The 26,309-nt window shown below is 43.7% G+C and overlaps 1 protein-coding gene across 1 annotated transcript in view; it reads left to right on the forward strand.

The window, feature by feature from the left end:
• The window catches only part of BROX (BRO1 domain and CAAX motif containing), a 54,777-nt gene that overhangs the window by 17,031 nt on the left and 11,437 nt on the right, over positions 1–26,309 (forward strand). Inside the window, exons 2-8 of the mRNA XM_088464271.1 lie at positions 2,163–2,302; positions 2,536–2,642; positions 2,719–2,815; positions 5,375–5,470; positions 17,367–17,439; positions 23,888–23,993; positions 25,333–25,422. Coding sequence (XP_088320397.1) covers positions 2,202–2,302; positions 2,536–2,642; positions 2,719–2,815; positions 5,375–5,470; positions 17,367–17,439; positions 23,888–23,993; positions 25,333–25,422 — 670 coding nt within the window. The 5' untranslated portion in view covers positions 2,163–2,201. The remainder of the gene's footprint in view (positions 1–2,162; positions 2,303–2,535; positions 2,643–2,718; positions 2,816–5,374; positions 5,471–17,366; positions 17,440–23,887; positions 23,994–25,332; positions 25,423–26,309) is intronic.

Genomic DNA, 26,309 nt, shown 5'->3' on the forward strand with positions numbered 1-26,309 from the left:
GATGGGAACCCCCCCCACTATCATGTGTTCTGCCCACTGTAATAACTTACGCCTTTCACTGACAATGGCGCCATTGAAATCTGCAGGGTACAGTATTTCTTTTCAATTGCGCTCTGAATATTGAGTAAGTGTTGTTAGGGGGTCAGCTTTCTGGGAAACGTTACTTATTAGCTTCAGCGAATCCAAAACGAAAAACAGCCAGTAACTTTGCCCCTTGGTAACGCCATACTGCGCTGCCAGTGGCGCAGATTTAAAAGGTGCAGAGATAATGAGATGTGAGAGGGGCGTGTCCAAACTGACTTTGCACCACTGGAATTGTGGCACGGTTTTCCCAGGTACAAAGTTACTTGCATTTTTCCACACAGTAGCCCATTTTAAAGTGGGTGTCTGTAACTTTTAGACCATCCCCCACCTGTGTGACCCCCACCTTCTCTCATGGGGTTATGACTTGCTCACCGGAGCTGGACCACAGTAGCATAGACCAAAGTTACTATAGTAGCATGTTCCATACTCTCCAACATTTAGAGTAAAGCTGGCCACACATCTAAAGATTATCTGTCCAACCATCCAACTAGTTGATTGGTTGGAATGAAAATCTGGTAAGGGATGAAAGCAAATGTCAATCAGCAATTTGCTCCCAAACACCGGAAAATGGCCAAAAACTGTTGTTTGAACAAATTGTTTACATCAAACATTTAGCAAACTTGTCTGAACGACCATTTTCATCTGTTTTCTGGCATTTAGGAGCAAATTGCTGATCATCAGTTACTCCAATACTTTACCAGATTTTCATTCCAACCAATCACCTAGTTGGCTGGTTGGACAGATAATCTTTAGATGTGTGGCCAGCTTAAGAACCCGGTACATGGGGCGTGGTAACAGATAAAGGGGCGTGCACACAGGGCTGGAGGCATCGGCGCTGGCTGGTTTAAAACTTGCAGTATAAGTGTTATACTGCAAGTTCTATATACAGGCGCTAGCGACGGTCTGGGCAAACTTTAGAGGAGGACGGAGGACTGAGAATACTCCCTCAGTAGCGCTGCGGGAGTCCTGTGTCCCAGCAGCGCTGCTTAAGAAATCGGGTGATTGTACCCACCCGGTACAAAATGGTACAGCCCCTGTTGCCGGTACAGACCATTAAAAAACGGTACAGTTGGATGGTATGATTGTTCCATTGACGTGAGCCAGATCCTGTGCCTTATCACGGCTGCAGTGTCGCCTTCTGTGGTCTTTGTTGTCGCCGAGAGTTCTGTTGTTGCGCATGATAAATGGTGCTCCAGCCAATCGGCTCCCAACTGTCACCTGTTAAGGCGCGCATCCACTAGACGATAAATCGGACGATTTGAACGATAACGTTATCGTTCATCGTCCGCAATATCGTCCTGCGGGTATGCAGTCAGCGACCAGCGATGCGCGCACCCGTTAGTCGTTGACATCTTTCATCGCCCCCGTACTTGCAGGGCAACCTGACGATATCAAGTACAGGGGATGAGGGAGGGTGACGTCACTGAACGATATCGTTAACGGTATTGAGCCTGGCGCTGCAGGGCAAACACTAAACGATATCGCTCATGAAGCATATCGTCGAGTGGATACCCGCCTTAAGAAAAATGACAGTTGGGAGCTGATTGGCTGGAGCACCGTTTTTCATACGCAACGAGTTTTATCACTTGTTGTGAATGATAAAATGCATTGATAAATGAGGCCCCAAAGGTGCGTATCCGCTTACAGACATAGAAGCGAGTGAGTTGTTTCACAGTCTCTGTTGAGCCTTCACTTTTTAACGTTCAGTGTAGCGCACATCAATCATCCCTGAACATGGGCAACCTGACGACGTCGTCAGGTTGACCAGCACGTTCAGGCGATGATAGATGTCAAAAACGACCAGCGGGCGATGCGCGCGCCCGCTAGTCGTTTTCAACATTTACATGGCTGATTTGCGAACGATTAACAAGCGATTGAACGAATAGCGATGTCGTTATCATTCAATCAGCCTGTTTAATCGCTAAGTGGATACGCATTTTAAGCCTGTGAGTCGGTCATTCGGTATCGGCACTGCTGACGTGTGTGACCCCTGCCCTCTGTATCCTGTAATATGTGACGTTCTGGCTGCTGGCCCGGTGCTGCGTCTCCTTCTAACAAGGAAACTCTTCATTTTACAGGAGAGAGACAATCGATTTAAAGAAAATAATCCCACCAAGATGACCCACTGGTTTCATCGCAACCCACTCAAGGCCACCGCTCCGGTGTCTTTTAATTTCTATGGGGTTGCCTCCACCCCAGCCGCCTCGAAGATATGCAGGTGAGATTGCGTCGTTCGTTCGGCACCGTGATAAAGAATTTCTCTTCACCCCAATCAGCTACTGCAGTTACGTTACCTGTATTATATAACAATGTGAGCAGCAATAGTCTGATTATTACGGCAGATGATAAAATACTTTACTATGAGCAGTTTGGTCCGTCTAGGGAAATCCTTAATAAAGTAACGAGCTGCCATTTATCGCTGTTGTCGTATCGTCCCATGTAACCCTATAGTGACCTGAGGACTACACGGGTCCAGCTCCTGGAACTGCTCGTAGACGCCACCTGTAACCATGAGACGATGAAGAACGCTACCGACGCGTACTTCTCCCTGCTGCAGGGTGAGACTGGTTACTCCGTGATCGCTGGTGTATTCTTGCTGTCCTCCTTGTCTGACACATTTCCCCTGCACATTAGGCTTCATTAATGCGCTGGACGGAGGCACCCAGGACAACAAGCTGCGCTACATCCAGAACTTCAAGTGGACAGACACCCTGCAGGGCAACGTTCCAAGGTATGTTCCGCTCCTGCCCCGTTCTCCTGCTTTCCACAAGTCCTTCCTAGTATTTGACACAGAGGATGTTATATTGGGTCACTTTTTTAAAGTCTCTGGCTCCTCCCAGCCCTTGTATCAGATGTATAAAGGATTAGACGATTATAATTGTTTTACCTATTGTCATTTAATAAGCGATATGGCGAGGCTGTTAGTGCGCGCACAAACGTCGTATTAAGAAGCATCCACCGTCTTCTCCTTCAAAATGTTTGCTCTTCAGGTCGGTATATGTAATAGTAGTGTTCATTCTAGCACCCTGCACCCGTGCAGTTCCTCTTTCCTGCCTGGAGTGTTGCTCTCTGCTCTGGTGCTTCTAGCACACTCAGGTCTGTATCTCAGCAGTTTGTTGCATCCGCTGAGTCCTAGAAGCACCAGAGCAGAGAGCGACAACCCCAGGCAAGAAAGAGGAACTGCACGGATTGTGACAGGTGCAGGGTGCTAGAATGAACACTATAATAGTGCGTGATTTCGGTGACTAGGCCCAGAGATTTAAAGCAGCAATTAATTTTAAAGGCAAAATGGCTGGTTCATGGTAATCATACCCTATATACTCCTAGGTGCATTGCTGGGCCCCTAAGTCTTTCTATGGACGTATATACAATTTAGAATGCAATAGACCATTTTACATCACCTCTGTACTTTCTATAGGAGAAGTTCAGAGAATAAAAGACACCTCCTTGCTAGTTGTAGCTGCGGGGTGGTATTACATGCCCATGGTTTAGGGGGGTTACTACGGGAGCTATGGTACAAGGTAGAGAAGAGAATCTATACTGCCACCTACTGGGCAGTGTTACTAACCACATGATATTATCTACAGCTATTTACCCCTTACACAGGGGCGAAAATATTGCAGCACCTAATTTCTAACAATGAATCACCATTTATGGGGCTAATTCTGAGTCACACACGGCGGCGTCCATGTCTGCAACTTATCGGTAGTATGTCTGCGTCTTTATGCAATTGCCGCTACAAGCCCCTCCCCTGGCGTACGCCCTCCGTCTGAATGTGTAAGGACTGAGATGCCTACTTTGAGCGTCTTCAGATGCAATACCGCCTGCTGCGTCTTTAGACGCAGTCATCTGTCATGCCATGGAAACTTGCGCCAGCCCCATGCCAGGTGGCCTTCAGTGCGAGCTATTGAGCGTCTGCATACGCAATCACTGTTAGCAAGGCGCCTGTGACACTCCCTTAACACGACCTTTCTGGGACCCTGTGTCTCACTCGCAACTGTGATTTCGTGCGCACACGCAGTGCGACTTAGCCCCGTTTTCAATTAGGTTCGCACCCGCGATACTTTTCCGCCTCCCGGACTTTTCGCCTACTTCGCCTGTTTTGAAGGCGGAAAAGTATCGCGCGTGTGCCCGCGTATCCCTGTATTCAATTTGAAAGGACGCGAAAACGGTCCCCAGCGAAACTGAAACAAGTGGAAAGTACTGTCAGATTTGGGGAAATCGGCCTCACACCCCCAAAAGAAGCTCTGACATGGGGGTTAGCTATGATACCCCCGATTTGGCTTGCTGAAGGTATTTGGTGTTTGTAAACGGGCTCAATAGCTGCTAAATAGCGTTTTTCTATACGTGGTGCAGAATAGTGTTCAGGAGGCTTTTTGGCAGAAAATAACTTATCCCAGCAAATTTGGGGTACTTGAAAATGGGGGTCAGCATATTATAAAGTTGCTAATGTAAAGTTTTAAAAATCATGAAAAATCCACCTGCCGCAAGCACCTGCAAAGTAAAAAACACTTGGGGCATACTTGGACCCCCCTGGAGTCTAGTTTGCTAGTTTTTAACTTTGTGCCCCAACATTATTTTTTTTTCGCCCCCAAAATGAAAGTGATTTTTTTGGGGGTGTTCTTAAGTCTTTTTTTTTTTTTTTTAATTGACGCAGTTTACCTTTGGGGGACTGTCTAAAGGCTGCACGGGGGTTCCGCAACGTTGCACCCCAAAACCCCAATTCTGCACTTTTTCCCGCCTGCTATTCATAGGCAAAACTTTTTCACCTATTACATTGCTCTGACTTTCCGTCAAGGCGGAAAGTGTTTCAAATTGAATACGGCGATACTTTTCCACATGGCGAAATGACGTCATTTCGACTTTTCGCTCCAAATTTAATACGAGCCTTAGACACAATGCGCATAAGAAAAAAAAAATGCCTAACTGCCTCCGACATCAACAGTGCGTCTGAACCAGCTCCTATGTGTGGAGGACCAATCGTAAACTGCAGTTTCTCCTATTGCAGCGACACACGCCCGCGTTTTTTGTCCAAGGTGCGAAAAGCGTCTGTAGTACGCGCTAATCACTTTATAGACATAACATGATATAGCGGAACGGCCCATAATAGTGACTTACACACAGAACGGCCCCACAACTCATATACATAACATTGGACATTTAACCTGAGTTGATGTAGAACCGAACAACACCTGTATCGTTCCAGCTTACACAGACCTCATTGTGGAGGCGTCATATCGTCCTGCCATTATGTGCTACAGTAAATACAGCGCCTCTCTGTTCTCCGCAGTGCCCAGCAGGACGCCGTATTCGAGTTGCTCTCTATGGGGTTTAACGTGGCCCTATGGTACACCAAATACGCTTCCCGTCTGGCTGGGAAAGAAGAGTGAGTATATACGGGGATACCGTTGTATGTTGGGGCCACATTTTCTTAACTTATTTTCTTTTTTCATTGTTTTGGTACTGTCCAATATGAGAGGTGCGTACCAGTTTCAGATGACTACATGAGTTTCTGTTTGTGCCCTTCTGCATTATGGCTTAATGACTAAAAGGATAGAGGAAATATATTCCGCACAGGTCAATCGTAGATAGAAATTATTCCTATCAACCCCTAGTGTTACATATAGACTATTCTCATTTATTCTTAGTAGGGGGTGCTATCATTGACAACAGTTATAGCAAAGTCCAAACAGATAAAGAAAGAGTTGTCTTTTTAGATGCACAGTTAATATTAAAATGTAACTTTTATTAGTATTTTAAAATATACATATTTTTACAGTCTGTGAAACATTAAAAGAAAAAAGAATGTGATCAAAGAATTAGAAATAGTGCATTAAAATAATTATTATGGCTAATACAAGTCTGTATATCTATTTTCCATGAAAAATTATATATATATATATATATATATATATATATATATATATATAATAGTGGTTTATATTGTTATTTATATACGTATATGTTAATTATTAATTAAATCCACTTATTTCTTCCTATCAGAGTTGTTATTTATTCCACAGTCAGATTGTATCAGTGTGTAATCAGAATGACATAGACAGTTGGTAAACCTCAGATTTCTAGTTATACTGGATACATTTGTAATTCTTGTGCTTTTTGACATAAAGAGGCAGATTGAACACAAACTCTGTTACACATAGGACTATGCTCCAAGGAGTCAGACAACTCTCCTCTTTTCCATCACTATGTGTACTACATTGGTTATTCAATCACATCCACTCATATGTTCCATTTATAAGTGCACAGAATCCATATATTGGTTGTGTAAAATCAATATCTCAGGTATATTAAATATATTTAAATGAATGGTTTTGTTGTTCTCTATGTATTGGGCTTATCGGTTATATTATTCTGACGTGAAAAGACTACTAATAGTGGCAGATGCAGCAATTTTATATAGAGTCCATATTATTCAACCATATTAAACTGAAGGATATGGCTTTTATTTAGTCAGTATACATGCTATACTGCCTCTTCAACCATATTAAACTGAAGGATACCAGCTGTACATTGTCTGTATACATGAAAATGACTTCCTATACACTTTATAGTGGCAAAAACAGAGAAACGTGGGGACCAGATGCTGCGCACAACCTATTTCCTGAACTCTGTATATTCTAAATATATTCTAAAGTAGTAGAACCCAAAATGATGAGAGGGTACCAACTAAGAAACAAATGTTGCTTTTACTGATAAAAGTTTCACAATAATAGTCACTACAATTGTAATGCAATATAATATGGTGCCTGTAAACCATTGGTTATACACCAACAGATTAAACAAACAAATAAACACAATGGACAATGCTGCAATATGTCAAAATTGTCAGAAGGAAAAGTAAACAAATATAAACAAAAATAAACAAAATATAGACAAATGTAGACAAAATATAAATAGCAAATGTGCCGATCTATTTGTGAATAGGCACTGGTACTGGTCTCAACCTTAGATGCCGCCAACTGAATAGTCAATCTGATAGATGGTTAAAGTATAGTGTTTAGTCAGGGAGATCTAGCGGCGTCCCGCTAGTTCCAAAGGGGTACCTCGGTGGTATGCTGTAAGTCCTGTGGATGTCTGTACGTTGCCCGGGTTATTCTCTGTGTAGTGTGGAGGAGGCTGGCTGTGGCGAGCGCCGGGGATCACTCTGCGTCACGGGCGCCCTGAGTGCCGAGATCACGGACACTGTCCCTGTTGCCAGGGGGCAGGTCCGTGCGCGTGCACCAGGTGCCGGACAGGGGAGAGGGGTGCCTACGGTCCTGGCTTGCGCAAGCCGGGGGCCCGCGGACGACTCTGCACCAGAGGATACTTACCCGGATGCCAAGCTGCCGGTCCCGGCGGTCTTCGTCGGCGGTGATGGCGCGCTTCTGTTGCTCGCTAGTAGATTCAAGTTCCGGTAGTGGTAAGCTGAAACAGTTGGACGGCAAATGTGGTACTGGAGACGCTGTTAGATAGGGATTGCAGTGTTCCTCAAACGCGTTTCGACCTGTCAGGTCTTCTTCTGGGAGTTGAATTGTTCTAGTACTGCTGCTTGAGCCTTCAAATACAGCGACAATGTCTGTGATTGGTTCAAATTGTGATTGACAGGAGGGCGGGTCACCTTGGTGATTACATCCTCCTGAGCGTGTAGCTGATAGGCTGGATAATAAGGTTCCACATACATAGATGAATAGGTATGATATTGCTTGTATAAATGTATCTACACATATATATATATATGCAAAGTATACATATATATATATATATACATACACACAAATAAACGATAAAATAAAGATAAAAAATATAATAAATAAATAAATAAATAAAAAAATTAAAAAAATTAGTTAATTAAATAATTAATGAAGAAAATAAATAAATATAGAAAGAAAATAAATGAAGAAAATAAATAAATTAAGAATAACTAAACCAAAAATACTGAATAGAGATGAAATTAATAAACGAGTGGAGATATATCCCTAGGTGTCACCTAAGGTGTAATTGATACATAAAGGTGAATAAGAGTTTTCCTTATATTATTGTCTAACGGGATATAGATAGCTCAAACCTAGACCTCAATAGTATATTATCATATTGTATATTGTGTATATGAGAAAGTGAAGGAAAAAGAAGCCAATACTTCTGTAATCATATCCGAGTAGGGGGTATATGGGGTATACGGTCTGCATAATGAATGGAATGGAATTGTAATCTAATTTTTACATATTATGGATTTTACCTCATTGTCACGATTCAGACCTTTAGGATGAAAAGTTTGTAATTTATACATCCATTCTAGTTCCACTCTATTTATGTAGTTATCAAAATTGCCCCCTCTCCAGTTTGGTTCAACTGTCTGTAATGCTATAAAACTCAAATGTTTTGGATTATTATCATGATGATCATTAAAATGTTTGGATAAATTATGGCTGTCCAATCCCTTATTTATGTTTCTGACATGTTCCATAATTCTTACTTTCAGGGGTCTAGTAGTTCTGCCCACATATTGTTTCGGACATGTACATTGTAGAAGATAAATGACATTCTTATGGTTGCATGTTAATGTTTCCTTGATATTGTATGTATCTCCTGTTGAGCAAGATTCAAATGTCGTAGTTGGTTTAGTGCTTGTTGCTCCTGTGCTTCTGCATCCGGAGCATGAATGGCAATGGAAGAAGCCATTTGATGGTGTACATAAAGTGGTCTGTATTGTTTTTTTAGGCGGAATATGGTTCTTTATCAATTTAGACCTCAGGTCTGGTGCCTTCCTATATGTTATTTTGGGTTTATTGGGTATTAATCCTGCCAGCATATCATCCTCTTTGAGTATTCCCCAATGTTTTCTTAGGATCTTTTCTAATTGTCTACTTTGTTGTGAATATTGTGTAATGAATCTGACTTTGTCGTTCGATGTTCCTTCCCGATTTGTGCCTGATACTTTATGAGTCAGTAAATCAGCTCTGTCTCTATCTTGTACTGCCTCTAGTGATTGAAGTATTAGGGTTTGTGGGTACTCTTTTTCTTCAAATTGTTTGGTAAGATCTTCACTCTGTTTCAGAAAATCTACTTGTCTGGAGCAGTTTCTTTTTAGACGTAGGAACTGTCCTTTGGGTATGGCTTTAAGCCAGTTTGGATGGTGCCAGCTTGTTGAAAGAATAAAGCTATTGACATCTACAAGCTTTTTGTGAGTATTGGTGTGTATCTGTCCATCCTGTATGAATATATTGAGATCCAGGAAAACGACGTCAGTCTTACTGTAGTTGGCTGTAAAGATTAGATTGTTCGAGTTGTTATTAATTTTGATCAGAAAATTCTTAAGGGTGTTTTCATCACCTCTCCATATGAAAAAAACGTCATCTATATATCTCTTCCAAAGCACGAGGCTTGCCCCAAGCTCTTGAGTATGCCAGATGTTATGCTCCTCCCACCAACTCATAAATAGATTGGCGTAGCTTGGGGCAAACCTCGTGCCCATTGCCGTACCAGTAATTTGTAAGTAGAATTTGTTGTCGTACCAGACATAATTGTATTTAAGAATATGTTCTATGCTTTGTAATATGAATTCGCACTGTATTGGAGGTAATTTGGGATCTTTCTCTAGATGATAACGGATGCTGTTGATCCCCTGTTCATGGTTTATCACTGAATATAAAGATGTCACGTCTGTAGTGACTAACCAATAGTCATCATCCCATTGTACGTCCTGTAGTATATTGAGGATATGTGTAGTGTCTTTAAGATGTGCTTTTTGTTTGTGAACGTACGGTTGAAGTATGGAATCTAAATATTCTGACAAGTTCGATGTCAATGATCCTATTCCAGAAATTATGGGTCTTCCTGGGGGGTTGACTGAATTTTTGTGAACTTTTGGTAAGTAATAAAATACCGGAATGATTGGATGATCTGTTGTTATGAATTTGTGTTCCAATTTTGTCAGGATTCCTGTTGTCAAGCCTTTTAGTATATGTTGATCTAATTTCTTTTTAAATAATTCTGTGGGATCATGGTCTAATTGTTTGTAAGTTGTTGTATCCCCCAATATCCTAATGGCTTCCGTGTGATAGTCCTCTTTGTTCAGGATGACTATCCCTCCCCCCTTGTCTGCTGGTTTGATGATAATTGATTTTGTTTCCTGAAGATCTTTTAATGTTTCACATTCTTTTCTAGTCAAATTACTGGTCCTTGTTGTATTGGTATTCAATCTTGCGATGTCCCTTTCTACCATATGTGTGAATGCTTCTATTTGAGTTCCTTTCATATGGCTTGGGTAGAAGGATGATGCTGGTTTTAAATTTGTATGTCTAAAGGGATCTGTCTCATTATTTGCTAGATTTCGGATTTCCGCTGGTGTAGTTGACAAAAAGTATTTTTTTAAAGATAACTTACGCACAAATTTGTGTAAATCTAAATATGTGTTACATTTATTGATGTTGTTGGTGGGGGCAAATTTGAGTCCTTTGTCCAGTAATTTTAGATGATCATCTGTAAGTGTGGTGGTACTTAAATTGAAGACTCCTCTTCCTCGTACCTCTTGTTTATTTATGATTTTAATCTTGTTTTTTTCCCCTCCTCTACATCCCCTTCTGATTTTTCCAGTTTTCTTTTTGTTGCTTTTGGGATATCGAGGTGTTGTTTTATATCTGAGATCCCTGGTGTTTTTGGGGTTTGGTCTAAAAAAGAAGAAGGATCTTGTTCCTGTGGTGTACATGGCTGGAATGACTTGTGTCTAATTCTGTGTGTCACGTGTTCAGTGGATATAGCTGGTACTGATGTTTGATTAGCTTTAGATGTTTCGCCACTTATTGAAGATAATAATTCATTAGTGTTATTGATTGACCAGCCAATATCTAATGATTGTCTGGCGAGTGCGTCGTAATTTGGAACACTATCTAATTCATACACAGAGAATGATTGATTGGAAAATTCCTCTAAATTGTCAATGGATGAATTGAATGATTGTTCTGGATTGAGTTCTGGTTCTTTTATTCCAGATGGTTTTGTATTATTGTGTATTTGTGTCATATGTTGTTGGTAGGTCAAGTTTAGTTTCTTGTATATAGGACTATGTTTAATACGGAGTAGTTTTGGTGTTGTTTTGGTTATATGTCCTTTCTTGTTTTGTTTGCCTCCAAATTTATCCCTAAGAATTTTCCCTTTTTTGGTTTCTATTAGGCCAGTTTCTCCTTTTTCGATTCTTTTTAGTGTCAAACTCGAGAGTGTGATAAATTCTGGATCTGATTTGTAAGGGTCAAGTTGTTGATCTAGATTTTCAATTTCTGGTTTTAGTTGGTCTAATTCTATCGTGTGTTGATCTATTAAAAGTTTTATTAGTTTAAATGAGCAGTCTTTCAGAATATTGTCCCATTTAGTCATAAATTCTTGGTTGTCATGATTACAGGTGGGTGTTTTTTTCACATGTAAACCTTTAGGTATGGTTTCATTGTCAAGATACCATTTCAGGGTATGCGTGTCCCACCATATGCGTGTTTCTTTAGTGACAAGTTTCTCCAATTTTAGAAAAATGTCACAGAAGTTGTTTGTAGTATGTTTGGCATTGATTGTTTGTGAAAGTGCAGAAAAGGCTTTATGGGCTCTTTCTTCCCTATTGGTTCTAATATCTAGAAGTCCCATTTACTCCTGTCTGCTGCTGGACCTTGGTCAGTTTTAAATTGGATCTTTCTTGAGAGATTGTAGGTCCTGCGCAAGTGGTGTAGATGGTACTGCTTGCCACAGGTATGCTGCTGCACTGGGGGATGCCTGACCTCATCCAGTGGGTAAATACAGAGAAACGTGGGGACCAGATGCTGCGCACAACCTATTTCCTGAACTCTGTATATTCTAAATATATTCTAAAGTAGTAGAACCCAAAATGATGAGAGGGTACCAACTAAGAAACAAATGTTGCTTTTACTGATAAAAGTTTCGCAATAATAGTCACTACAATTGTAATGCAATATAATATGGTGCCTGTAAACCATTGGTTATACACCAACAGATTAAACAAACAAATAAACACAATGGACAATGCTGCAATATGTCAAAATTGTCAGAAGGAAAAGTAAACAAATATAAACAAAAATAAACAAAATATAGACAAATGTAGACAAAATATAAATAGCAAATGTGCCGATCTATTTGTGAATAGGCACTGGTACTGGTCTCAACCTTAGATGCCGCCAACTGAATAGTCAATCTGATAGATGGTTAAAGTATAGTGTTTAGTCAGGGAGATCTAGCGGCGTCCCGCTAGTTCCAAAGGGGTACCTCGGTGGTATGCTGTAAGTCCTGTGGATGTCTGTACGTTGCCCGGGTTATTCTCCGTGTAGTGTGGAGGAGGCTGGCTGTGGCGAGCGCCGGGGATCACTCTGCGTCACGGGCGCCCTGAGTGCCGAGATCACGGACACTGTCCCTGTTGCCAGGGGGCAGGTCCGTGCGCGTGCACCAGGTGCCGGACAGGGGAGAGGGGTGCCTACGGTCCTGGCTTGCGCAAGCCGGGGGCCGCGGATGACTCTGCACCAGAGGATACTTACCCGGATGCCAAGCTGCCGGTCCTGGCGGTCTTCGTCGGCGGTGATGGCGCGCTTCTGTTGCTCGCTAGTAGATTCAAGTTCCGGTAGTGGTAAGCTGAAACAGTTGGACGGCAAATGTGGTACTGGAGACGCTGTTAGATAGGGATTGCAGTGTTCCTCCAACGCGTTTCGACCTGTCAGGTCTTCTTCTGGGAGTTGAATTGTTCTAGCACTGCTGCTTGAGCCTTCAAATACAGCGACAATGTCTGTGATTGGTTCAAATTGTGATTGACAGGAGGGCGGGTCACCTTGGTGATTACATCCTCCTGAGCGTGCTATCTATAATGTGTAGCTGATAGGCTGGATAATAAGGTTCCACATACATAGATGAATAGGTATGATATTGCTTGTATAAATGTATCTACACATATATATATATGCAAAGTATACATATATATATATATACATACACACAAATAAACGATAAAATAAAGATAAATAAAAATAATAATAAATAAATAAATATAATAAATAAATAAAAAAAAATAAAAAAAAAATTAGTTAATTAAATAATTAATGAAGAAAATAAATAAATATAGAAAGAAAATAAATGAAGAAAATAAATAAATTAAGAATAACTAAACCAAAAATACTGAATAGAGATGAAATTAATAAACGAGTGGAGATATATCCCTAGGTGTCACCTAAGGTGTAATTGATACATAAAGGTGAATAAGAGTTTTCCTTATATTATTGTCTAACGGGATATAGATAGCTCAAACCTAGACCTCAATAGTATATTATCATATTGTATATTGTGTATATGAGAAAGTGAAGGAAAAAGAAGCCAATACTTCTGTAATCATATCCGAGTAGGGGGTATATGGGGTATACGGTCTGCATAATGAATGGAATGGAATTGTAATCTAATTTTTACATATTATGGATTTTACCTCATTGTCACGATTCAGACCTTTAGGATGAAAAGTTTGTAATTTATACATCCATTCTAGTTCCACTCTATTTATGTAGTTATCAAAATTGCCCCCTCTCCAGTTTGGTTCAACTGTCTGTAATGCTATAAAACTCAAATGTTTTGGATTATTATCATGATGATCATTAAAATGTTTGGATAAATTATGGCTGTCCAATCCCTTATTTATGTTTCTGACATGTTCCATAATTCTTACTTTCAGGGGTCTAGTAGTTCTGCCCACATATTGTTTCGGACATGTACATTGTAGAAGATAAATGACATTCTTATGGTTGCATGTTAATGTTTCCTTGATATTGTATGTATCTCCTGTTGAGCAAGATTCAAATGTCGTAGTTGGTTTAGTGCTTGTTGCTCCTGTGCTTCTGCATCCGGAGCATGAATGGCAATGGAAGAAGCCATTTGATGGTGTACATAAAGTGGTCTGTATTGTTTTTTTAGGCGGAATATGGTTCTTTATCAATTTAGACCTCAGGTCTGGTGCCTTCCTATATGTTATTTTGGGTTTATTGGGTATTAATCCTGCCAGCATATCATCCTCTTTGAGTATTCCCCAATGTTTTCTTAGGATCTTTTCTAATTGTCTACTTTGTTGTGAATATTGTGTAATGAATCTGACTTTGTCGTTCGATGTTCCTTCCCGATTTGTGCCTGATACTTTATGAGTCAGTAAATCAGCTCTGTCTCTATCTTGTACTGCCTCTAGTGATTGAAGTATTAGGGTTTGTGGGTACTCTTTTTCTTCAAATTGTTTGGTAAGATCTTCACTCTGTTTCAGAAAATCTACTTGTCTGGAGCAGTTTCTTTTTAGACGTAGGAACTGTCCTTTGGGTATGGCTTTAAGCCAGTTTGGATGGTGCCAGCTTGTTGAAAGAATAAAGCTATTGACATCTACAAGCTTTTTGTGAGTATTGGTGTGTATCTGTCCATCCTGTATGAATATATTGAGATCCAGGAAAACGACGTCAGTCTTACTGTAGTTGGCTGTAAAGATTAGATTGTTCGAGTTGTTATTAATTTTGATCAGAAAATTCTTAAGGGTGTTTTCATCACCTCTCCATATGAAAAAAACGTCATCTATATATCTCTTCCAAAGCACGAGGCTTGCCCCAAGCTCTTGAGTATGCCAGATGTTATGCTCCTCCCACCAACTCATAAATAGATTGGCGTAGCTTGGGGCAAACCTCGTGCCCATTGCCGTACCAGTAATTTGTAAGTAGAATTTGTTGTCGTACCAGACATAATTGTATTTAAGAATATGTTCTATGCTTTGTAATATGAATTCGCACTGTATTGGAGGTAATTTGGGATCTTTCTCTAGATGATAACGGATGCTGTTGATCCCCTGTTCATGGTTTATCACTGATTATAAAGATGTCACGTCTGTAGTGACTAACCAATAGTCATCATCCCATTGTACGTCCTGTAGTATATTGAGGATATGTGTAGTGTCTTTAAGATGTGCTTTTTGTTTGTGAACGTACGGTTGAAGTATGGAATCTAAATATTCTGACAAGTTCGATGTCAATGATCCTATTCCAGAAATTATGGGTCTTCCTGGGTGGTTGACTGAATTTTTGTGAACTTTTGGTAAGTAATAAAATACCGGAATGATTGGATGATCTGTTGTTATGAATTTGTGTTCCAATTTTGTCAGGATTCCTGTTGTCAAGCCTTTTAGTATATGTTGATCTAATTTCTTTTTAAATAATTCTGTGGGATCATGGTCTAAATGTTTGTAAGTTGTTGTATCCCCCAATATCCTAATGGCTTCCGTGTGATAGTCCTCTTTGTTCAGGATGACTATCCCTCCCCCCTTGTCTGCTGGTTTGATGATAATTGATTTTGTTTCCTGATAATATATTTAGAATATACAGAGTTCAGGAAATAGGTTGTGCGCAGCATCTGGTCCCCACGTTTCTCTGTATTTACCCACTGGATGAGGTCAGGCATCCCCCAGTGCTGCAGCATACCTGTGGCAAGCAGTACCATCTACACCACTTGCTCAGGACCTACAATCTCTCAAGAAAGATCCACTTTATAGTGGCAGTCTGTTAGTGTTGGACAGATAGAGAGCAATTTGATACAGTGAAGCTGGTGCTGTTAGAACAAGCACAGTCCTACACAGCAGCAGGAATAAATCTCTCCTTAGACAGAGTGTCTGAGTTTTACATGGCTGTACCAGCGTGATATAACATAGTGCATAGGACACTCACAATCACCTAACAACTGACCCATGAGAATCCATCAGCGCTATTTACTTATAATAATAAGTGAGTGATAAACTTGAAAGAGCGTGTCAGTGTTTGGTACAAGCACAGCACCGCATGGTATAATAACAGTGTGGTATAAACTCAATGTAGGAGACATTTATTTCTCACAATCACTTAACAAGTTCCCACTGGTCGTGTAACGATTGGTCTGTAAGATTTTGTCTATACAATTCTGACTGTGTAACAGTGGGAAATACAACAGGAGAGATAGCTTATAAGCTTTATATTATGTACAAACTAACATATGGTTAACACAATTGTAGCACTAAATAACAATGAATTAATAGTATCACTGTCCAGACTAACAAAAGCTGATTATAATAGCAACACTGAAGGCAGTATAGCATGTATACTGACTAAATAAAAGCCATATCCTTCAGTTTAATATGGTTGAATAATATGGACTCTATATAAAATTGCTGCATCTGCCACTATTAGTAGTCTTTTCACGTCAGAATAATATAACCGATAAGCCCAATACATAGAGAACAACAAAACCATTCATTTAAATATATTTAATATACCTGAGATATTGATTTTACACAACTAATATATGGATTCTGTGCACTTATAAATGGAACATATGAGTGGATGTGATTGAATAACCAATGTAGTACACATAGTGATGGAAAAGAGGAGAGTTGTCTGACTCCTTGGAGCATAGTCCTATGTGTAACAGAGTTTGTGTTCAATCTGCCTCTTTATGTCAAAAAGCAAAAGAATTACAAATGTATCCAGTATAACTAGAAATCTGAGGTTTACCAACTGTCTATGTCATTCTGATTACACACTGATACAATCTGACTGTGGAATAAATAACAACTCTGATAGGAAGAAATAAGTGGATTTAATTAATAATTGACATATACGTATATAAATAACAATATAAACCACTATTATATATATATATATATATATATATATATATATATATATATAATTTTTCATGGAAAATAGATATACAGACTTGTATTAGCCATAATAATTATTTTAATGCACTATTTCTAATTCTTTAATCACATTCTTTTTTCTTTTAATATTTCACAGACTGTAAAAATATGTATATTTTAAAATACTAATAAAAGTTACATTTTAATATTAACTGTGCATCTAAAAAGACAACTCTTTCTTTATCTGTTTGGACTTGGCTTAATGACTAACACTGGCTTCAGGTGCAGAATTTGCGCTGAACCGCAGTAATTGGCTTTTAGCTGTATTGGCAGAAAAGTTGAACCTGCGGTAACATTGGTCCCAGTTTATACAGAGAGTAGAAGCGATTTCCCTCATTGTTATTACACCCTGACAACACAATATTCACATTTGATGTTTTGTCTGTTCATTCATTGGGGGGTGGGGAGGCATTTATGACAACTGTTGCACAGGTAACTATAGAGAGGAAGTTATTGCCCAGAGCAACTAATCACATTGTCGCTTACATTTTTATAGTCCGGTTTATAATATGCAATGTTATGTGTAGGACAGTTTTTAAACCTAAATATATATTTACAGCGTCACCGAGGATGAAGCCAAAGAGGTTCACAGGAGCCTAAAGACCGCTGCCGGCATTTTCAAGCATCTGAAGGTGAGACAGCTCTCATAATGTTCTGCTGTATGCCCTGTTATATCGCTATATAGTCTGTTATATCGCTGCATAGCCTGTTATATCGCTGCATAGCCTGTTATATCGCTGCATAGCCTGTTGTATCGCTGTATAGCCTGTTGTATTGCTGCATAGCCTGTTGTATCGCTGTCTAGCCTGTTGTATTGCTGCATAGCCTGTTGTATCGCTGTATAGCCTGTTGTATTGCTGCATAGCCTGTTGTATCGCTGTATAGCCTGTTGTATCGCTGTATATCCTGTTGTATTGCTGCATAGCCTGTTGTATCGCTGCATAGCCTGTTGTATCGCTGTATAGCCTGTTGTATCGCTGTATAGCCTGTTGTATCGCTGTATAGCCTGTTGTATCGCTGCATAGCCTGTTGTATTGCTGCATAGCTTGTTGTATCGCTGCATAGCCTGTTACATTGCTGTATGCCATCTTATATCGCTGTATAGCCTGTTATATCGCTGCATAACTACAGTCTGTTGTATCGCTGTATAGTCTGTTGTATCGCTGTATAGCCTGTTGTATGGCTGTATAGCCTGTTGCATCGCTGTATAGCCTGTTGCATCGCTGCATAGCCTGTTGCATCGCTGCATAGCCTGTTGCATCGCTGCATAGCCTGTTGCATCGCTGCATAGCCTGTTGCATCGCTGCATAGTCTGTTGCATCGCTGCATAGCCTGTTGTATCGCTGCATAGCCTGTTGTATCGCTGCATAGCCTGTTGTATCGCTGCATAGCCTGTTACATTGCTGTATGCCCTCTTATATCGATGTATAGCCTGTTATATCACTGCATAGCTACAGCCTGTTGTATCGCTGTATAGCCTGTTGTATCGCTGCATAGCCTGTTGTATCGCTGCATAGCCTGTTGTATCGCTGCATAGCCTGTTGTATCGCTGCATAGCCTGTTGTATCGCTGCATAGCCTGTTACATTGCTGTATGCCCTCTTATATCGCTGTATAGCCTATTATATCGCTGCATAACTACAGTCTGTTGTATCGCTGTATAGTTCTGTTGTATCGCTGTATAGTTCTGTTGTATCGCTGTATAGCCTGTTGTATTGCTGCATAGCCTGTTGTATCGCTGCATAGCCTGTTGTATCGCTGCATAGCCTGTTGTATCGCTGTATAGTTCTGTTGTATCGCTGCATAGCCTGTTGTATCGCTGTATAGCCTGTTGTATTGCTGCATAGCCTGTTGTATTGCTGCATAGCCTGTTGTATCACTGTATAGCCTGTTGTATCGCTGCATAGCCTGTTGTATCGCTGCATAGCCTGTTACATTGCTGTATGCCCTCTTATATTGCTGTATAGCCTGTTATATCGCTGCATAACTACAGTCTGTTGTATCGCTGTATAGTTCTGTTGTATCGCTGTATAGCCTGTTGTATTGCTGCATAGCCTGTTGTATCGCTGCATAGCCTGTTGTATCGCTGTATAGTTCTGTTGTATCGCTGTATAGTTCTGTTGTATCGCTGTATAGCCTGTTGTATCGCTGTATAGCCTGTTGTATTGCTGCATAACCTGTTGTATCGCTGTATAGCCTGTTGTATCGGTGCATAGCCTGTTGTATCGCTGCATAGCCTGTTACATTGCTGTATGCCCTCTTATATCGCTGTATAGCCTGTTATATCGCTGCATAAACTACAGTCTGTTGTATCGCTGTATAGTTCTGTTGTATCGCTGTATAGTTCTGTTGTATCGCTGTATAGCCTGTTGCATCGCTGTATAGCCTGTTGTATTGCTGTATAGCCTGTTGTATTGTTGTATGGCCTGTTGCATCGCTGTATAGCCTGTTGCAGCGCTCTGTGGCCGGTTGCAACGCCCTACGGCCTTTTGTATAGCCATATAGTCTGTTATATCGCTGTATAGTCTATTATATGGCTGCATAGTTACAGTCTGTTATATCACTGTATAGTTAGTCTGTATCACTATAGTTATTCTGTTGTATAGCTATATACTTTGTCTGTCTGTAACATTATATAGTTGGTCTTCTAGGTCACAATATAGTTACAGTCCGTTATATTAAATATCATCCAGAGCCATGGACTGTAAGAATAGAATATCTGTGGATGCAGTGAGGGCATTAATCGTCTATATCTGGGGTATTCAACTATTATTTTGATTGGGCCACTGAGAATATTAAAAGCAAATGAAGTTAAGTCTAAAATTATATTTTAAAGTAAATTTTTTTTAAACATTTTAAATTTAAACGAAATTGAGAAGGAAAATAGAATATTTTTTGTCAGTTTTGTTGATTTTAAAATGGAATAATATGACACATAGCAGTGCCCCCAAATTATAATATGCAGTCTAATTTGTAAAAAGCCACGCCGTAATGCCCCCAATTGGTAATATGCCACGCCATAATGCCCTCAAATGGAGCCCACAGAGCCCCTCAGTCATGCCCCTCTATACACCTCAGTCCTGAGAGCCCCTCAGTCACGCCCCTCTATATGCCTCAGTCCTGAGAGCCCCTCAGTCATGCCCCTCTATACACCTCAGTCCTGAGAGCCCCTCAGTCATGCCCCTCTATACGCCTCAGTCCTGAGAGCCCCCCTCAGTCATGCCCCTCTATACACCTCAGTCCTGAGAGCCCCTCAGTCATGCCCCTCTATACGCCTCAGTCCTGAGAGCCCCCCTCAGTCATGCCCCTCTATACACCTCAGTCCTGAGAGCCCCTCAGTCATGCCCCTCTATGCGCCTCAGTCCTGAGATCCCCTCAGTCACGCCCCTCTATACGCCTCAGTCCTGAGATCCCTCTCAGTCACGCCCCTCTATACGCCTCAGTCCTGAGAGCCCCCCTCAGTCATGCCCCTCTATACGCCTCAGTCCTGAGAGCCCCCTCAATCATGCCCCATTATACACGCCTCAGTCCTGAGAGCCCCCCTCAGTCATGCCCCTCTATACACCTCAGTCCTGAGAGCCCCTCAGTCATGCCCCTCTATACGCCTCAGTCCTGAGAGCCCCCCTCAGTCATGCCCCTCTATACACCTCAGTCCTGAGAGCCCCCTCAGTCATGCCCCTCTATACGCCTCAGTCCTGAGAGCCCCCTCAGTCACGCCCCTCTATACACCTCAGTCCTGAGAGCCCCTCAGTCATGCCCCTCTATGCGCCTCAGTCCTGAGATCCCCTCAGTCATGCCCCTCTATACGCCTCAGTCCTGAGAGCCCCCTCAGTCATGCCCCTCTATACGCCTCAGTCCTGAGAGCCCCCTCAATCATGCCCCATTATACACGCCTCAGTCCTGAGAGCCCCCCTCAGTCATGCCCCTCTATACACCTCAGTCCTGAGAGCCCCTCAGTCATGCCCCTCTATACGCCTCAGTCCTGAGAGCCCCCCTCAGTCATGCCCCTCTATACACCTCAGTCCTGAGAGCCCCCTCAGTCATGCCCCTCTATACGCCTCAGTCCTGAGAGCCCCCTCAGTCACGCCCCTCTATACACCTCAGTCCTGAGAATCCCTCAGTCACGCCCCTCTATACGCCTCAGTCCTGAGATCCCTCTCAGTCACGCCCCTCTATACGCCTCAGTCCTGAGAGCCCCCCTCAGTCATGCCCCTCTATACGCCTCAGTCCTGAGAGCCCCCTCAATCATGCCCCATTATACACGCCTCAGTCCTGAGAGCCCCCCTCAGTCATGCCCCTCTATACACCTCAGTCCTGAGAGCCCCTCAGTCATGCCCCTCTATACGCCTCAGTCCTGAGAGCCCCCCTCAGTCATGCCCCTCTATACACCTCAGTCCTGAGAGCCCCCTCAGTCATGCCCCTCTATACGCCTCAGTCCTGAGAGCCCCCTCAGTCACGCCCCTCTATACACCTCAGTCCTGAGAGCCCCTCAGTCATGCCCCTCTATGCGCCTCAGTCCTGAGAGCCCCTCAGTCATGCCCCTCTATACGCCTCAGTCCTGAGAGCCCCCCTCAGTCATGCCCCTCTATACACCTCAGTCCTGAGAGCCCCCTCAGTCATGCCCCTCTATACGCCTCAGTCCTGAGAGCCCCCTCAGTCACGCCCCTCTATACACCTCAGTCCTGAGAGCCCCTCAGTCATGCCCCTCTATGCGCCTCAGTCCTGAGATCCCCTCAGTCATGCCCCTCTATACGCCTCAGTCCTGAGAGCCCCCTCAGTCATGCCCCTCTATACGCCTCAGTCCTGAGAGCCCCCTCAATCATGCCCCATTATACACGCCTCAGTCCTGAGAGCCCCCCTCAGTCATGCCCCTCTATACACCTCAGTCCTGAGAGCCCCTCAGTCATGCCCCTCTATACGCCTCAGTCCTGAGAGCCCCCCTCAGTCATGCCCCTCTATACACCTCAGTCCTGAGAGCCCCCTCAGTCATGCCCCTCTATACGCCTCAGTCCTGAGAGCCCCCTCAGTCACGCCCCTCTATACACCTCAGTCCTGAGATCCCCTCAGTCACGCCCCTCTATACGCCTCAGTCCTGAGATCCCTCTCAGTCACGCCCCTCTATACGCCTCAGTCCTGAGAGCCCCCCTCAGTCATGCCCCTCTATACGCCTCAGTCCTGAGAGCCCCCTCAATCATGCCCCATTATACACGCCTCAGTCCTGAGAGCCCCCCTCAGTCATGCCCCTCTATACACCTCAGTCCTGAGAGCCCCTCAGTCATGCCCCTCTATACGCCTCAGTCCTGAGAGCCCCCCTCAGTCATGCCCCTCTATACACCTCAGTCCTGAGAGCCCCCTCAGTCATGCCCCTCTATACGCCTCAGTCCTGAGAGCCCCCTCAGTCACGCCCCTCTATACACCTCAGTCCTGAGAGCCCCTCAGTCATGCCCCTCTATGCGCCTCAGTCCTGAGATCCCCTCAGTCATGCCCCTCTATACGCCTCAGTCCTGAGAGCCCCCCTCAGTCATGCCCCTCTATACACCTCAGTCCTGAGAGCCCCCTCAGTCATGCCCCTCTATACGCCTCAGTCCTGAGAGCCCCCTCAATCATGCCCCATTATACACGCCTCAGTCCTGAGAGCCCCCCTCAGTCATGCCCCTCTATACACCTCAGTCCTGAGAGCCCCTCAGTCATGCCCCTCTATACGCCTCAGTCCTGAGAGCCCCCCTCAGTCATGCCCCTCTATACACCTCAGTCCTGAGAGCCCCCTCAGTCATGCCCCTCTATACGCCTCAGTCCTGAGAGCCCCCTCAGTCACGCCCCTCTATACACCTCAGTCCTGAGAGCCCCTCAGTCACGCCCCTCTATACACCTCAGTCCTGAGATCCCCTCAGTCACGCCCCTCTATACGCCTCAGTCCTGAGATCCCCTCAGTCATGCCCCTCTATACGCCTCAGTCCTGAGATCCCCCTCAGTCATGCCCCATTATACACGCCTCAGTCCTGAGAGCCCCCCTCAGTCATGCCCCTCTATACACCTCAGTCCTGAGAGCCCCTCAGTCATGCCCCTCTATACGCCTCAGTCCTGAGAGCCCCCTCAGTCACGCCCCTCTATACACCTCAGTCCTGAGATCCCCTCAGTCATGCCCCTCTATACACCTCAGTCCTGAGAGCCCCTCAGTCATGCCCCTCTATACGCCTCAGTCCTGAGAGCCCCCTCAGTCACGCCCCTCTATACGCCTCAGTCCTGAGATCCCCTCAGTCATGCCCCTCTATACACCTCAGTCATGCCCCTCTATACACCTCAGTCCTGAGATCCCCCTCAGTCACGCCTGTCTATAATTCTCAGTCCTGAGAGCCCCCTCAGTCATGCCCCTCTATACACCTCAGTCCTGAGATCCCCCTCAGTCACGCCCCTCTATACGCCTCAGTCCTGAGATCCCCTCAGTCATGCCCCTCTATGCGCCTCAGTCCTGAGATCCCCTCAGTCATGCCCCTCTATACGCCTCAGTCCTGAGATCCCCTCAGTCATGCCCCTCTATACGCCTCAGTCCTGAGAGCCCCTCAGTCATGCCCCTCTATACGCCTCAGTCCTGAGATCCCCTCAGTCATGCCCCTCTATACGCCTCAGTCCTGAGATCCCCTCAGTCATGCCCCTCTATACGCCTCAGTCCTGAGAGCCCCTCAGTCATGCCCCTCTATACGCCTCAGTCCTGAGAGCCCCTCAGTCATGCCCCATTATACACGCCTCAGTCCTGAGAGCCTCCCTCAGTCATGCCCCTCTATACGCCTCAGTCCTGAGATCCCCTCAGTCATGCCCCTCTATACGCCTCAGTCCTGAGAGCCCCTCAATCACGCCCCTCTATACACCTCAGAGCCCTCTCAGAGCCATATCTATACCTCAGAGCCCCCTGAAGCCCTTATATTGGGCAATGGAGCTGGTAGGAGTCATGTGAGTCAGTAATTAAAAGGCTTCTAGTCCTGCTGGGGGGAATTCCAGTCACCGTAATCCCCCTCAAACACACTATTGCTCTCTGCATTATTACAGGTGGGATATTGCTGACTCATTATTTTATTGACTTTAGGAGAGTCACATCCCGAAACTCATCACCCCGGTGGAGAAAGGGCGTGATTTGGAAAGTCGGGTGATTGACGCCTACATCATTCAGTGTCAGGCTGAGGCACAGGAAGGTACGGGGGCGAGCGATCTGCTGTTCTGTGATCTCCCTCTAGGTGGAGCAATAGGGCCCTTTCATTGTGTTCTATTCTAAGATGCAAAGCTAAGAATACTTTTCACATTATTATAGAATTACTGTTAGATCTGTTTCCATATCCAGGTTGTTCACATTGTTTAGTAAATTGAATCTTCTTTTTATTCATATATTTTTTTACATGTCGCACATTATGAGCGGAACATTGTTGACCCCAGCGATCGGCAAAAAACGGGGATTTTTCACCAATTATTCCAGATTTTCGCCGATGTTTTTTTCATCCTATCCTATTATATTGGTCGAAATAATAGAATAGTTCTCCCGAAAACACATAGGTGCTGCGATAAGCTCGCGGACCTATTTGTCTTCGCCTTTTTTCAAGTGAAAAAACAGCAATTATCGTGGATTCCCGATAGGTGCCGGCATCAGGCCGACTTCGGGTCTAATTAACAGCCCCGGGAGAGGTAATTAGACGCGGTAATTTACTGCGGCTAATTGGATACCCCCCTATATAGGGCAAGATGTACTAAGCTCTGGAAAGGGATGCATTGGAAAGTGATAACCCACCAGCCGCTCAGCTCCTAACGATCATCTTACAGGCAGTGTTTGAAAAATGACAGGAGCTGATTGGTCGGTAGTTTATCACTCTTCAATTTTTCATTTTCCAGAGTTTAGTACATCTGCCCCCTGTATTGTAACACATTGGGGCTGATTCTGAGGTGGGAGCAAAGGAAAACCGAGCGAGTAATATTACACCTGGGTAACCATGCTGCACTGCAGGGGGGGGGAGATGTAATATGTACATATGAGAGGTTAGATATAGGTGGGGCGCGTACTAGCTCAGATCTGATTCGCAGTGTAATAATAAAACTGACCAATATTTACCCTGCATGCAGAATAATAAATGTAAGTATGTTTTTCTGACGCTCCCTGCGCCATTCGCCTTTATGAGACCTTAGTGGCCTCTAATGAATTGCCGAGCTCCAGTATTAACTCCGGACAGACCATGCACGATTATTATACAGGTGAGAACAGTGTTTCCCAATCTCCTGCCCTCAGGGAGCTCTGCCAGTGCATGTTTTCCAGGCCTACTGATTGGGGCACTGATTGATCCACAGGTGGTAGTAATTATTCCTTTTGTGATACTGAGGAAACCTGGAAAACATGCGCTGTCAGGGTTCCTGAACACCATATTTGGGAAGCGCTCTGGGTTAGGCTGAATCTTAGAATGCCCATGCTGGGTGTCCCTGTTTTTTGGGGGGGTTTTTTTGGTTTTAGTTTAATAATAAAACTATATATTGTCTTTCTCCTGCACACAGTGACCATCGCACGAGCAATCGAGCTGAAGCACAATCCTGGTTTAATAGCAGCTTTGGCCTATGAGACGGCGAATTTCTACCAGAGAGTGGGTAAGGGAACCGCTGTAACCCCGACTTTATGAGACTCCTGATTTACCCTGTGTGAGGGTTTGTACGGGGTCCCGGTGGTCGGGATGGGTGTGGTACGGGGTCCCGGTGGTCGGGATACTGGTGGTCAGAATACAGACATCGGTATCCCAACAGTCAGAATCCTAACGCTTGAATGTAAGTAGCCCAACACTAACTCTCCCCCCCCCCCCAGCAAATCTCTCCCCCCTAGCCCCCCCCCCCCCCCCCCCCCCCCCGCAACCTAAATCACTCTTCGGTCCCATTTCTGATACGGTCTGTGCTGATAGCAACAAAATCTATGTTGGTACACGGTAACGCATGAGGCGTAGGGGTTTTTGAGGACTTTTCGCGCAATTTCAGATAATCGCTCAACTACGTGAACTTTGGCATTGCGTGCGAATCAGGCCCGCTATCATTATAAATTGTGACATGTAACGCTGCTTCTATAATACTCCAACTGATGTCATTTCTACCGTTCATGTGCATGTAGTATCTGAACCCCCCCCATTAGATATTGCCTTTTGTCCATTGAGTTCAGGTAGTAAATATCGGTCAGAGTTGTTCGCATTTCATCGCCTTCTGCCGCCACTTCGCAGTATGCGCCGTCGTGCATCATTGTGATGTCTCTGGTTGCGAGGCGGCCCCGTATTGGCTTTACGGCTTCTCTGCACGGACCTGTGGCTGCCAGTCTGCCGCAGTCATGGGCACAGATTTGTGGGGCTGATGCAGTATCGCAGGCGGCTCCACTTCAGGCTGAACCGGTGCAACGGCCTCAGCGGATCATTCGCACACAGGCGTCTTGTTCTGCAGGGGATGTAGTTATGAGACCAGCGGCTCTCAGTACCGACATCGGAATCCCGACAAGGGAC

The sequence above is a fragment of the Taudactylus pleione genome, unplaced genomic scaffold (assembly GCF_031769625.1).
Source record: "Taudactylus pleione unplaced genomic scaffold, aTauple2 ptg001627l, whole genome shotgun sequence".
Lineage (NCBI taxonomy): Eukaryota > Metazoa > Chordata > Amphibia > Anura > Myobatrachidae > Taudactylus > Taudactylus pleione.